This window comes from Zingiber officinale, chromosome 2B (genome assembly GCF_018446385.1).
Source record: "Zingiber officinale cultivar Zhangliang chromosome 2B, Zo_v1.1, whole genome shotgun sequence".
NCBI lineage: Eukaryota > Viridiplantae > Streptophyta > Magnoliopsida > Zingiberales > Zingiberaceae > Zingiber > Zingiber officinale.
In genome coordinates this window covers 77130503-77145800 of record NC_055989.1, presented here as the reverse complement: position 1 = coordinate 77145800, position 15298 = coordinate 77130503, and the positions used below count along the sequence as shown (strand labels likewise).

The window sequence follows — 15298 nt, the reverse complement described above, 5'->3', positions numbered from 1 at the left end:
TCTCGCCTTAGTTCATCCGGAGGTTCGTCAATTGGTTCCGGAGGATGTCGCGCCTCGCTAGCTTCGCTTCGGAGGTACATTCGTGGATCTCCAGGAATTTTTCCCAGAGATCTTTCACAGAGTCGTAGCTTCCGATCCGATTTACCTCCTGAGGTGGCAAAACGCTGAGCAGGTGAAATTCAGCCTTTCCGTTGGCGACGAAATCAGCTTGCTCCTTCTTGCTCCATGTGTTTTCTTCTTTATCTTTCGGCGCTGCAAAACCATATTTCATTGTAATAAGAATATCAAAATCCGTTTTAAAAAAAACCTCCATTTTTCGCTTCCATGTGGCGAAATATCCGTCGAACTTTGGAGGATGAATATTTGCTCCGGCCATTGTCTTGATCGTTGTGCTTCAGTCGGCGATTAGTCCTTCTGAGGCGGTCTAGCTCTGATACCAATTGTAGGTGCAGCGGAAACCGGTAAGAGGGGGTGAATTGCTGAAAACAAAAATAAACTATACCCTCCTCGGATTTCAACTCAGAAAAGCAATAGTAAAATAATAGCAAATAAAGAAATAGAAATTAAGCAGAAGACGGGAATTTAACCTGGTTACAACCAAGAGGGTTGTTAATCCAGGGCAATGACAAAAGCGCAGTAGAAGATCTCCTTTTGCTGAAGGCGGAGAAGCCTTTTACACTTTGAGGCTTAGAACTATTGCTAGGAAAGACTATACAATTGATTGCTTGAGTTGTATTGAATTCCTAGCTCCAGGGGCCTTTAAATAGCCTCTAGAAATCTGATCTCGAGGGTCCAAGGCGCCTCCAATAGAGGTCCAAGGCGCCTCCAATGGGTGAGCGGATAAAACTTTATCCGCAGCGCAAACGGTCAGTTTTGACCTATTCAAGGCGCCTTCAACAAGGCTGAAGGCGCCTTCAAGCTGGAGGCGCCTCCAAGCTGGCAGCTTGAATTCCAGCTTGCTTCTTTGCTTCGCTTTGACTTCCGACGCTTCGATCTTTTGGGTGATTGCGGCCAACCAGAATAGGGCTCACCCCAACCCAATTCCCGGCCTTCTCCTCGAGCAGACTTCCGTCCGGCTTCTCGTCCCTCGAACACCGTGCACGTTCTTCTCGCTCCACCGAAGTACTCTTCCGCAGCTCTCTCGTCCTTCGGACGCACCGAGCCCGTCGGCTCCCTTCCCGTGTCGTCCTTCTCGCTAGCTGCGTCTTCCGCTCGACTTCCTGCGCTCCTAAGCTCCTGCACACTCAGACACAGGGATCAACCAAAGCATGACCTAACCAACTTGGTTGATCACATCAAAACACCCACGGGGACCAACACCAAGGCCATAAAGGGTGGAGTTCTTTGTTCTTCCATCGACAACATCATAATAATGTCATTTGTTGTGGATAAAGCCTGTGATTCTCCTCCCTCTACTAGTGGTGCAGATGCCTATGTCACTCTATTAGCCATTTCCTCCTGTGTGAAGAACTTTAACCAGGACAAAATTTCTCAACTTTATAGCAAAGAAAATTGAAGAAAGAAAACAATCCTTATTAGTCTTCATCTACTGAAGCTTTCCTTCTTGACTTGATACAGTGTTTAGCAGTAGGGGGAGAAGGAGAGAATTCACATGGAACAACAAGGAGTTCCATTTGTTGAAACTAATAGATGAAGAAAAGAAATAGAATAAAGAATAATTATTTAATTTGTATTTACTAAAGTCAATAGACTTATTTATATAAGTTGTCCAAATAATAATGGAAATATTAAATATGATATATTTGTAAGCATAGTAATAAATATAATAGATTTGGAAGTATTATTTTTTTTATTTGTTTCATATCGATCCTGATTGTGATGTCAAATATAATAAATCTCAATTGATTGAAATCAATTTGAGATTATTTTCTATTATTGTCATTATCCCCCGACAAACTCAACGAGAGTGCCTGAATGTTGAGTTTGAATGCTAACTTAGTGAAACGCTGTCTGAATAATGGCTTGGTAAATATATGAGCAATTTGATCTTCAATAGAGATGTAAGAAACTGAAAGTTGTCGAGTCGCCACACACTCACGAATAAAATGAAAATCAATTTTTATATGCTTGCTACGAGCATGAAAAACAGGATTTGGCACAAGATAAGTTGCTCCAATATTATCACACCAGATTTTAGGCGTAGTAGTTGGGGAAAAATGTAATTCCGAAAAAAGAAATTTTAGCCAAATAATTTCTGATATCACGTTAGCTATAGCTTTATATTCAACTTCAGTACTTGAGCGACAGACTGTAGGTTGCTTCTTTGAAAGCCAAGAAACAAGATTTCACCCAAGAAATAGGGCATATCGACTAGTAACGTTTATCTTCAGGATATCCAACTCAATCTGCATCATTATAGGCAATCAATATAGGATTGAAAAGAGCTGGGGGTGAATAGCGCTCGTGGTTAATTCGTTCGTTTTAAAATAATCTAAGTAATTTCTGATTGTCTTCTTTTTTTTCTATAGTTCTAAATAATGGATTGTTGTTTGTGTATTTAGCAATTCATCTTCTAGGCGGATGGCCTTGACCATAATCTCTTGTTCCCATGAAATTTTCAAGATATCGTATTACTCCAGGGGATACATTTAAGGGTGTCCTGGAGGTCCCGATTGATTATGTCGGATTCATAAGATTTACTTGTTGGAGTTATTTTCTGTCAATGATATTTTGCTCATCATCATAATAAAGTTCCCAATCTTGATTTATTCTTTGCTGTTGTTTTTCAAGAGTTTCAAATTCTATTATTTAGTCTAATGTTTTGTAGGTTTGGTGTCAGCTAGATTATATACGTAGTCATCTAAATCATCACAAAATCCTTGAGCTTCTTGTTCTTTGCTACTAGGTATATTTTCAATATTCATTAACTTCCTCATTTGTATTTTGTAATGTAGAAGGTTGGTAGTCATTAAAGTTTATTATCATCTCTCTATGTCTATTTTTATACATGATAGATTCTTGTAGGTCTAAGTGTTTGCTATTATGGGTTGAGTTCTAAGTTTAGATTCCAATCTAGTCCTGCTAATATTTCAAAAGAAATACTTTGGGTTCTAGGAAAGATATACCTCGAGAAGTCAAAGTTTTAATAATAGTATTAATCATTACTTTAAAAAAATATAGATGCTCTACATTAACGGCCCTCTAGTGTCGGCCCCACAGATATAGAGGAGGTAAATACAGGTACACAGGCGTCAGGTGCATGGTGGAGTAAATTTTAGTTGTCAGTTCCTGAGAATCGACCTCTGGTCATTACGTTAAAGATGTCATATGCCTATCGTCTGTGTTACAACCTGGGGACATTAATATGTACTTTAAAACTATTACTTATTTGTGTAATTGTTTTTCTTAAAAATTATATCAATATGTAGGTTATGTTGTAGGAAATTTCCATAACTTTTGTCTTCGACTACTGCGACTTTAATATGTTTTACAAAATCTGTAATTGTCATGTTAAAATTTGGAAAAAATATGTAATACCAAAATAGTTGTTTATGTCTACCTCAATAAATCCTATGATTGTTTTTTCAGTATATGAAAATCTGGAGTCATATAAGACTAAAAAGACTGTTGATCCTATTTTTTTTCTTGTTAATCCTATGAGGCCAAACACTACTCATCCTAGATGAATATAATTATCTTTTCTTTATAAAAGTATTTTTGGAGAGAGTTGCTCGGACACTAGAGTCATTAACAATGGATGTGTAAGATAAAAATCTTTTATATATATATATATACTTTTATAGGAGAGAGTTGCTCGGACACTAGAGAGTCACTAACAATGGATGTGTAAGATAAAAATCTTTTATATATATATATATATATATATATATATATATATATATATATATATATATATATTTATATTTTTGGAGAGAGTTGCTCGGACACTAGAGAGTCGCTAACAATGGATGTGTAAGATAAAAATCTTTTATATATATATATATATAGCGTTTGGTTTGTATTTTTATTTTATGAAAAATATAAATTTTTCTTTTTTTATATTTTCCATAAAATAATATTTTCTTTTTAATAATAAATATAGAAATTGTCAATCAAATAATATTTTTTATTTTCTTAAAAAATAAAAATAAAAAAATTACAAATCAAGTGCTCTCTTAGCATTTTTAAAATTATTTTAATAAAGTATATAAAATTAAAAAATAATGATTAAACTGAGTACTGAAATATATTTTTAATTTTGAGTTTTATAAATAATAAAAAAAAATAGCGATAGATATGCGATAATTACTCTAAAATTTTCAGTCTTCACAAAGAGACACTGGATTCTTGTATAACTTAATACTTAATGAAATGGTTTTTCTAAAACCTGCCACCATCTCAAGGTGAGGCTGAAAAATCTACACCCTCACTCAAAAGCTAGCCATAATCATCAAAAAATTATAACTTGGTGGCTCTTCATCATATATAACCTTGCTGAAGATCTTTTATATGCCGCAACATATCAGAATTCATAGCTCATCATCCTCGGCCCTTGAGCATTTGGCAGACGAAGAAGTAGTACTGATGATAGCGTCCGTGTCCCTTGGGCTCGAAGGATCAACTTCGGGCATCTTCCTTTTGGTAACTACTTGCTTGAAACTTTCTTCTGCTTTCTTTGGATCAATGGAGCTATCGGTTCTGATAGTCATGTGAGTCGGCAGATCAGAAGATGCACTTAATGGTTCTTCTGCAGTGGAAGGAACATGGAGTTTGTCCATGGTTGACTTGCATTGCTTCTCAAACATTATCTGCAAGTACTTCCCTTGCTCCTCAATTCTGAGTTGGAGATTTCTCTGAATCTGTGGAAAATAATGACAGAAAAAATGTCGGTGAAAAATATTATTAGTTGCTCGTAGAGATTAGTAGATGAATAAGATTCATGAACTTGACCCCAAATAGTTGGCCGTGTATGTGTAATAATGTTGATGGTACTGAATTAGTGGAACATTAAACTACTGCAGTGCTCTATGTTGGCTACAAGAAGTTATCAGGAAACAAAGAAATATACAAGAATAGCCTCTACTATTTTTTGAAAATGAGTTGTAGAATCAACCATTGGAGATTTCAAATCTGCCTTAGTAATGATACGCTTAGGATCTCTGTTTCAAATTATAACGTGCGAATATCGCACGAAGTTGTCCAAAACCTAAGGGATCAGTAGCCACTCTCAGGACACCAAAGTCATCTTGGTCATTGTATTTGTCCTATATGTCACCGTCCAACATCAAACTCGTCCCTCGTGTATGTACAAAGCACATACCATGTAACTAAAGCTCATCGAGGAAGATATCACATGAAATTCAACTAGTTCATTGCCTTGATCATATAGGACACAGTTGTTTGTCACTGAACAATGAACAGTACCTCAAGTTGTTCATGAAGCCGTTTTTGAACTTCCATCTGAAGCCGCAATGCCTCTGTTAGATCAAAACCTCTGAAACAAGACAGCACACAAGGCAAATCATTTAAACAAGACAGTTTCTGACCTTCATGACCAGAAAAGCAAGGATAAGATACGGCTAATAATTCTTTGTTTTGCTATTAAGATAAAGTGTACAAAATATGCTGAAGACTGAAATTAGCCTCAAATAATTTATCACTTTTTATCATAATAGATGGCATGTATACGCAAAATATGGCATTGAATGCGAACTGTTAGCTGAATATTATTGGTAAAATATCAGTGTGTTTTCTTTATTTTACATTTATCAGTGAAGTTAAAGACAAGAAAATTTATATGCATTTTATTCAAATGAGAATTAGCAAACCATATGTATAGATACTTTACAAAACATAGGCAACCAGAAATGGTGAATTCTCAATGAAGTGGATCATTATTCACATCTTTTAAGTTAACGCTTCATTTCCCCTTTAGATAGTACACAGAATGAGGTACTTCTCGAAAAATAAAATAATAATTATTATTATAACAATAATACTACTAATAATAATAATAATAATAATAAAATGTTTAAATGGCCAATAAGATTATACTTCAAGAATCCTTTATGAGCCAACAGTTAACTCACTTCTTGAGATCAAGAGCAGGGAATTCCTCACTCTGAGTTGCCTTCTTTTCTGATGTCCCTGATGCATGAAGGAAAACATATTTAAATTCAAACATAACACAATCCAAACTCTGTTTGATCTCTTAACATTATTATGCAGCAGAACCACAATAGTTCAGAAAACAAACAAGTATTCACACCATTGGAAAATGAATAAATAACATCAAAAGATATGGTCAAAAAATGGAAGCAGAAACAAACAACTTCAACAAACCTTCTGATGAATCTGAGCTATAGTGAGCTGTTCTGTATTTCTGAAAAAAAATGAAAAAACGAAAAAGGACCTATTAACCATGGTATGGCATAATTAGTCAAAAGGACAAAAAATGTGAACCTGTAAATGACTCTTCACATGGTATATTGTCAAACCTTCCACTTTCATGAGTTTCAGTACCCCTTTAGGAGTAGCTTCTGAAGGTGTACAAAATGATGAATATGGAAACTAGAATACCAACAGGAAACTAAAAAGAAGAACAGGCATAATGGATGGAGCATACTTTCACCACCACCAAGTTGATTGACAGCATTTACAAAGCATTCGTGCAGTTCTGGAGTCCACCTCATACGTGGCTTGACCGCAGCAGCAGTAGTAGTAGACAATGGACTAGTGACAACTGTAAGATCTCCAGAATGACATGGAACAGACTGATAAGTTTGTGAATGGAGAACAGATATATTCTGGGAGGTTTGTGCAGCCGGGTAAACAACCTAAAGATAGATCAGTTGCTACCTTGAACATCATAGTTATAATGTAGATTTGATATGGAATTCATGTGTAAATGAAACAGCTAAAGATGATTATCGAACTTCATAGTGACTTCAGTCCTTGTGTAATATCTAGCATAATTTCAAATTACATTGTGTCAATCAGCATGAAACTGTCAGTGGACCAACATTGGAACTAGATCTACACAAGCAAACCTTAATGGTTTACTCGTGATGCTTGATATCAATCATGTATGGTCCATATAAAGTGATACTGACCTTTGATTAAGCTTGTATCAAGTGATATAAAATCTAACTGCAACCATGAAAAGTAAGTGAGCTACTAGATGCTCTTTCTTTTCTCATGATCTTAGGGTCCACTCAATTTGTCATTTCACCTTGTCAGATCTCCTACTACTCATTGCACATTCATACAATACAACCATATGATCATCGTAATAAAATAATTGTGTTCTATCACTTGTTGATCTCTCTATGTGTGTGTGTAATCTCATGCAGATGTGTAGCAGGAAGAGGGGGGAAAATCAACCAATATTATTCTTCCTTATGTTGTTTTAACAAAATTAAGTTGTTCACAATTGAACCTAGTTCAGTTAAAAATGATTCTACATAAGAATACAATTGCCCTATCTAATCTTCTGAACAAGCCTTCAGCTTCAATCAAAAAGACCATAGATTAAGATTCAGTTAACAAATAAATTATCAATGCTAACATGAAATATGATGAGATGAGCTATGTAAATTTTTCTTAACATGCTATTGTCAAACTTCTTTAGCTTATAGATAAAGCAAGCACCTTTGGTTGAGATTCTACAGCAGTCATGTCACTAAGAAGCTCCTTCCAGTCTTCATTCTCAATATTGTTCCACCATTCTTTTTGATTACTAAGATCATGAGTTATCATAACTGAGCTGCTTTGGATAGGATTACTCCCAGTAATGTCATCATCTGAGTTAAGAATTCCCTGAACTGAATCTAGACTCCAGGTCACTTCAACTGGATCTTTGGAGAAGTTATTAGTTGATGCTTGAAAAGCTCCTTTGTGTGAGGAGTAGGTTGACAAAGAGTTTCCAGCATTAATAGCAGTATTATTTGCATTTGTATGCCTCTCATGGGGAAGTCTTGGAGGATATTGATGAACTGAAGAAGATCCTGAAGGTGATGAATGCAAGGTTTGAACATTTCCAGTGTTGGCAACATAAGAACTGTAAGGAGAAACCAAGGGATTCCCCATTTCATCCACTGGAATCTGATGGGAATCTGGTAATTCAAGGAACCTTTCTTCCACTGTGATTGGTAACTGGGGTAGAGATGATGGCATAACGCCAGAATTTCCAGACTTACAGAGTTGTTCTATAGTTACCTTCCCTGCTGGTAATGCTAACCGAGTTTCCATTTCTTTCCATCTATGCATTGTCTGTACGAAAACAATAAGAAACGTTTAGCATCAACTGTAAAACTTACTTCCATGTGACAATTTCTTGTTCTAGGCAATTTGGAGATATCATCAGCAATTTTTTAACAAGTAACAACACAATTATGTCAGCACACAAGTAGAATAAGTTTCTGTCCGGTAACATAAAAATAGTAAACAAAATCCCACTAGGATAGGAAAAATACATCAGAATGTTATAGATAAACCAAGGGAAACCTATCGGAACTCACACAGCTTGATATAGCCTTATTAAAAGTATGGAGGATACAATTTATGTAGTTGAGACTAATGATGATATTTATATTGTTGATGCAATCAGCAAAACTGTTCTAACCTCTCATAATCAGTAGGGGCAAACAATCAAGGAAAATTAGATTGGGTGAAAGAACAATGGAAGTTAACTTTATAAAGGAAGAACATTTATTTGAAGACTTCAACAAGCGGTATCACTAACAAAATTAGATTGGCTCGCTATACCTGTATTGTATAGGAGCAGTAAGAAGAGTAGTAATCTGCACGAAAAGGGGGTTTGAGTGAACTTCTATCAGTCTTTAGCATCCAAATCAAGAATGTATTCAGGAGAGAATTGCTATCATAATTCACCATCCAATTTTGCTCTATACAGAAAACCAAATTCAAGAAGAAGAAAAAACAGTTAGCTATCCTTACCTAGGCTAGACTACAGCTACAATTCAGAAGAAAATTCCTTTCGGTAATTATCGTCCAAGAATCATTCACTAATCAAACAACACAAGGAAAAAAATATATGAAGACTCGGATTCTATGCAAGACCCAGAGAGGTAAAATAAGAAGTCTCGACCTGCAAAGTTATTCCGAACAAATCCTAGAATCGAGATCCGAACACACCAAGATATGATTTTTATATCTTATCAAAAGGGATAAACGGCAATAAAGTGGAAACATCATACATAGAGCAGCAAGAGACAACCAACAAAATCTCCCAAACTAAGATCGATTCGCATAAGAGAGAACAAGGAACGAAAAATCCAGAACCTGAGCCAACCTTTCAATATTGTTATCCAGAAAACAAGCAACATGAGAAAGGATTCCTGGGCCACGAAGGAATCGTTCCAAGGGCGCAAAGAGAAGCCTAATCAAACGCCGGTTCGAGTTGCTCCCTGGGCGTGCGCAACTATAGGCGACGATTCGAAGACGGAAAGGCCGGGATTTGGAGCGTCGGGCGGGAGGAGGAAGCAGAGCACGTGGTCGTCGCCGTCGCCGACGCCGTCGATCTAATACGTATCGGAGAATGCCAGCGTCAGCTTTCCAACGCGGCTTCCACCGACCCCAATTAAATATTCGCACGAAAAGAAGAGAATTTTATTTTCTAATTGCCACCTTTTCAATTCCAATTTTATAAATAACTACCTAAATTTGGCATCTCCATTTCTAAATAAACCCATATGCTTGAAAATTTTAACTTATCACAATAAAAATTAAACAGTTAATAAAAAAAACACCTTTGTTATTATAAATTACCTCTTTTATCCTTCGACAATGCTCAAATTCAAGCTAGTCTATGCTCGTGCGAGTCTAATGCATCAAACTGATTGGATCAAAATCCAATCCAACAAAACACATGGAACAATCAACATCAAAACATCTAGATCACAAGAAAAAAACAGCCAGCACAATACTGAACAGGTTCTGCACTGACAGAAACCTACTCAACTCCACAAACACAAAGTCTGAGTCAGATTCAACTTGCAGTTTTTCCTCTCCATGAAAAAAAACTTTTAAAACAGGAATTGGATGAGATTCTCAAGAACAGTTCTTACTTTTTTAGTTGAGACTCTGCTATTGCTCAGTGGACCATTTACAAAAAAAATAGATTTTAACAATAAAAACAAGAACAGAGAAAAAAATTATTCAGAGTACAGTCTCATGAGAATGAATGAAAGCAACTGCTATGGAAAAAGACTGAAGAGCTGATAGAGTTGGCTCAAAGTTCACAACATAAATGCCTTTGCTGACATTCATCAGTTTGAGAGTTGGTTCATTCTTCTTTCTACCCTGAAAATTACATCCCTAATTAGCATTTAAATCCACATTAATCATGCCAAAAAAGACAGTTTAATCATCTGTATCTAATCATTCCATGTACCTCTATGAAAAGTTCAAAGGGCTTGCAATGCTCTTCCAAATCTGTCTTTGAACAAACTGAGTGGCTTTTCAGCACTGTCAATGGACACCCAACATCCCAACCTCCACAATCACAATGTCCGCCGGCCTTCCATCGATCAATAAGACTCGATGGACCGCCGTCTTTCATGACCTGTCCACCGTGTAGTCCCGCCGGGAGTAGAACATTCAAGTGTTTGTGCCTTTCTTCGTGACTCTCATTCAAGGAATTCTTAGACTCAACTTTCTCAAGGAACTTGAGGCCCCAACCACCAAAAGCTTCTCCTTTTGATTCTTTGTACCCGTAATCTCGAGTAACTATTGCGGCCAGCTCAAGGATCGGTGAAAGGCCATTCGCAACGCCATCTTGGCACTCTGATTCATCGATCATTTGTGATTTAGTATTGCGCTTCAATGTACTACTTGGTCGAAATATGGTGGCAAGCTTTTTCAATTGAGATGAAGACACATCTTTTTCCATTGATTGTTCTCCCTTACTATCGAACAAAACAAACTCAGTCTCCATGAATTTCGATCTGTTCAAGCTCACAATGAGAGAACTCGAGACTGTCATCCTTCCAACAATATGTGGAGCATATGTAACACTCTTGTTCGATAGATTTCCGCTTGCTTTCAGTGAATGGAAGCTATAAACATAATCCAAGGACTTGTTTTCAGAGGGTTTGAGCTTCATAGGACTTGCCACAATAGTTTCACAACTACAATCATCCGCAATGAACACGAAATAGGGAAGCGAGTTTTCTTCACTACTTGTCAATCTAGAAGGTGAGATTTCTTTGAGGCTCATTCTCTTCGCCATGCCTTCTATAGGATCATATATAGTTGAAGGTATCATGACTACATTTCCCGATCGAACAACCAGTGAACACTCAACGAAGAACTCATTCTCAATCATACTTTGAGTAGTCTTCCTAACTTGGTGGTGGTTGATACTGAACATATACTCAGAAAAACTCGATAATTCTTGGCTTAAAGGTAGAGTTTTTTGGATCTGCCTTAATCTTCTCCTAAACTTTGGTGGTTTAGGATGCAAATCCAAAGGCCGCTTGCCTATAAACTTCTCCAAATCATATCTGATTTCTGAACAATCGATTTCTGAATACTTATCTTCTCTACACTCTGAACTGTTTTCCATACTGATCTTAGAACTAGCATGAACTATAGTTTCATGACCTTGATGCTGCAATGATAATTATGCAGAAAACATGCAGATTTCATAATTGTGATACTGTAACAGATTGAGAATTTGAACACATAAATGTAAAAAAAGAAAGTACTAAAAATTATAGAAACAAACTGAAACTTAACCATTTATAGAAATAGAGACAGAAAGGATGAACAAGAAGAACACACAAACGATGAGTTTTCTTTTTGGTGAGGAGAAAATTACTGGTATAAAGGAAGATGAGACTACTGTATCTGTTTCAAAATTTCTGGTTCAGTTTCTGCATCGAGCGTTGAACAGGAGCAGCTCGCTGAGAATTGAGAAGGAAACAGAAACGGCAAGCAAATCACGTCGGCAAGTGTAACCTCCCAATCCGCCATTAATGAAAGCTTCAGCGGCGGGAGAAAAGTCAAAAAAGGAAAGTTAAGAACTAGAGAAGGAAGCAATGGGAAGTCAATCTGCTCAGCGGCCATGTGATTGGAACTGCAAAATCCGATCTTTCCCTTAAAAATCACAACAAAATTGGATTTTTACTCGTATAATCGCATTGAATTTACCATTTGGTAAATTATAAGAATAAAATATAGTATTCAGTTGGCAGTCTCTGTGTTTTTTTTTCTTCTCCTACTTGAGTTCTACTCTATCTGCCCAAAGAAAAGTTCGATAGTGAAAGATTAAGAGACAAGAAAGTTGTAAGATAAGAGAGGTCATGATTAAGCAAGGGAAAGCAAAAAAGTTAGTGGAAAGTCAACTCTTCACAAGTGCCAGAAAATTCAAACACTGGATTGAGGGAAGAAACGGTGTTACTTGAAGGTCTGACTAACTGATTGGTGATGATATGATTACAAAATGATGATGAGAATAAATAAAATAGGTCAAAATTAAAAATTACGCCCCATTATCGCAACAATACTCTATCCATATATTTTTTTTCGAAATTAACTTTACTTTTAGTATTATTGTAAAATCCATAATACTCCACAATTATAGCAACCACGTTTTTATAATAACTGATCCGGCGGTAAAAATCCGGAACCTCATAAGAATGAGTCAACGCTGAGGGGAGGTCAAAGGGTCCAGTGGCTCGCCGGAAAAGGACGAGCCGACCGGACTCGGAAGAAAGGGAAATCTGATAGTAAAAGGCACCCTGGTAGGGACCAGGATTCCTGTTAGGACCAAAAGTAGCTAGAGGAGGGGGGGTGAATAGCTCGTCGCGTTCGCTCGTTGCTCGTTTCTTCACAGATGTGCAGCGGAAATACAAAGAAACAATCACACAACGCTAACACGGTTGGTTTACTTGGTATCCACCTCACAAGAGGTGACTAATCCAAGGATCCACACCAACACACACACCCTCCACTAAATAAAACTCTCCTTTATGGTAACTACCAAGGGCGGAGAAGCCCTACAAGACTCAATACAAGAAGAGAGGGAAAGGATACAAGAAATACAAGCTTACAAGCTTACAATGAGTATAAACCCTAACCCTAACTTCTCTTCTTGGCTTTGATCCGCCTCTTGACTTGGAGAACTTCCAAGATCCTTCAAGAACTGGCGATCTGAGCTTTGTGAGTGCTGTGGAGGAGCTGGCGAGAGATCTGGAGTGAATCGGAGAAGCGATGCCGAAGACAACGTTCGCCTGCGGCTATAAACCCGACGCAACGGTCGGATCCCGATCGATTCGAATGTTCCCAATCGATCGGTGAGGCTTTGGATCGATCCACGGATCGATCCAGAGCGCCTCTGTGCTCTGGAGTAACGCCTGGATCGATCCACGGATCGATCCAGAGGCTCTCTGTTCGCTAGAAAAGACCTGGATCGATCCACTGATCGATCCAGCTCCTGGATCGATCTACTGATCGATCCAACACTTGGTTTTTGCCCAAAACCAAGTTCCAAGCCTCTCAAACCAACATTCGGTCAACCTTGACCTGTTGGTACATCATGCCTAGCATCTGGTCACTCCTTTGACCTGCTAGGACTTCCCACCAAGTGTCTGGTCAATCCCTTTGACCCACTTGGACTTTTCTATTCATGCCAAGTATCTGGTCACTCCCTTGACCTACTTGGACTTTCACCAGATGTCCGGTCAATCCCTTTGACCTATCTGTATTTCCTCGTGCCAAGTATCTAGTCAATCCTTTGACCTACTTGGACTTCCCAACACCAGATGTCCGATCATCCTTGATCCATCTGGATTTTCCCTTGCCTGGCTTCACTCACCAGGACTTTCACCTAGCTTCACTCACTAGGGTTTTCCATCTGCCTAGCTTCACTTACTAGGGCTTTCACCTGGCTTCACTCACCAGGACTTCCATTCTATCTAACATCCCAGTTAGGACTTCCCAATCAAGTATCCGGTCAACCTTGACCTACTTGACTCTTCTTCAATCAATTTCTTATTGTCAAACATCTAAACTCAAACCAAGACTCAGCTTGGTCAACCAGGTCAACCTTGACCTGAGGGATGTTGCACCAACAATCTCCCCCTTTTTGATGTTTGACAATACCACAATAACACTTACAATACCACATGTAAGTTAGGCTAATCCTATAGCCTCAATCTTCATGCCACTAGGTAATGAACACATAAATTAAGCTCTTCATTCTCCCCCTAAGCGGGCACACTCCCTCTAGGTAATGAAAGCCTAACTTACACCCATTCACAGGTCCTTTCATTCTCCCCCTATTGGCACACATCAACCCATCTTTGGGCACACATCAACCCATGCCCCAATTTTGGGTACACATCAACAAATCCATTTGTTGACAACTCTCCCCCTGAAGAGTTGCTCCTCGTTGTTCACAACATCACTCGTTGTGATCAACACGATAATGAAGGTCTCATACCCTTCATTTATCCTTAACTTCTCCCTCAATGTAGACAAATACCCAACCTTGAGCATTTTCTAACCACTTGAGTTCCCACTTGAAATAATGAGGATATCCACTCCCCATTTCAAGTTCAAAAGCTCATACATGAGCATTTTCTTTAAAGAAGGTTAACCACCTTCCAAGGTTCATGAAAAATAATGTTTCATGTCTTTAAAGAGTCCCTCCCCCTAAAGATATGGTGGTAACTTCTGTCATTGCACCAACAATGACTTGGAATCCCTAAACCTTTAGGAAACCCAAATTTAGAAGTTTTGAGGTTCAAATACTCAAAATTTGAAACAAACCTCAAACTAAACTTCAATGAAGCCTTCCTCAACCAATCCATCCTTGTTTTCACATGAAAACACCCTTTGTATGTATACAAATATATTTTGGGGGGTTCGGAATGGTTACCTAGACTCAAAGGGGTTCAAAGATGCTGAAATCAGGCCTTCCCAGCCAAAATCAGCAACTTGGATCGATTGGAGTTGGGTTCCAATCGATTGAACCTTTCTGAATCGATCCACTGATCGATTCAGACTCCCTGGATCGATCGGCTGATCGATCCAGCGAGCTTCTGCTCGCGGGAGACTTGCCTTCCGAATCGATCCACGGATCGATTCAGGCACTCCAATCGATCCATGGATCGATCGGAGCTCTGATAGTTGCTGAAATTCCATTTCAGTCAACTTCAGAAACCCCTAGAAAATTCTACAAAAATCCAAAAATCATGAAATTTCGTGTAGACATTATTTAGGGCATACTTAATCATGGAAAAATAGTTTTCTATGAAAATACATCATATTTTTAAAGATTGACACAAGCTTGAAAACTTGCTAAAACTTA

At 37.8% G+C, this 15298-nt stretch overlaps 2 protein-coding genes across 6 annotated transcripts; both read right to left on the bottom strand.

Moving 5' to 3' along the window:
* Positions 1-4254: 4254 nt before the first annotated feature.
* On the bottom strand, positions 4255-9562 carry LOC122045952 (protein PHOSPHATE STARVATION RESPONSE 2-like). 5 transcript variants are annotated; one of them, XM_042606400.1, is made up of 9 exons: positions 9275-9556; positions 8728-8867; positions 7612-8232; positions 6587-6797; positions 6424-6500; positions 6304-6343; positions 6051-6108; positions 5386-5455; positions 4255-4820 (listed from the first exon to the last, which is right to left on the bottom strand). In XM_042606400.1, exons 1-9 carry the CDS (start codon positions 9306-9308, stop codon positions 4491-4493), a joined length of 1581 nt encoding a protein of 526 aa, XP_042462334.1. In that variant the 5' UTR covers positions 9309-9556; the 3' UTR covers positions 4255-4490. The 5 variants fall into 5 exon arrangements, with proteins under 5 accessions (XP_042462334.1, XP_042462339.1, XP_042462336.1 ...); XM_042606405.1 differs by lacking the exon at positions 8728-8867 and having other exon boundaries at positions 9265-9562; XM_042606402.1 differs by lacking the exon at positions 8728-8867 and having other exon boundaries at positions 9275-9555.
* A 402-nt stretch (positions 9563-9964) lies between these two features.
* On the bottom strand, positions 9965-12198 carry LOC122045953. The gene is made up of 3 exons (XM_042606406.1): positions 11804-12198; positions 10376-11593; positions 9965-10284 (listed from the first exon to the last, which is right to left on the bottom strand). Exons 2-3 carry the CDS (start codon positions 11546-11548, stop codon positions 10141-10143), a joined length of 1317 nt encoding a protein of 438 aa, XP_042462340.1. The 5' UTR covers positions 11549-11593; positions 11804-12198; the 3' UTR covers positions 9965-10140.
* Between the last annotated feature and the right edge of the window lie 3100 nt (positions 12199-15298).

Coding starts and splice junctions, on each gene's coding strand:
- LOC122045952 (XM_042606400.1), bottom strand. CDS start 9,308: ATGTTGCTTGTTTTCTGGATAACAATATTGAAAG. Junction 8,868..9,274: donor CTGGATAACAATATTGAAAG/GTTGGCTCAGGT, acceptor TTTTCTGTATAG/AGCAAAATTGGATGGTGAAT. Junction 6,344..6,423: donor ATGTGAAGAGTCATTTACAG/GTTCACATTTTT, acceptor ATTTTTTTTCAG/AAATACAGAACAGCTCACTA.
- LOC122045953 (XM_042606406.1), bottom strand. CDS start 11,548: ATGGAAAACAGTTCAGAGTGTAGAGAAGATAAGTATTCAGAAATCGAT. Junction 10,285..10,375: donor CCTTTGAACTTTTCATAGAG/GTACATGGAATG, acceptor TGTAATTTTCAG/GGTAGAAAGAAGAATGAACC.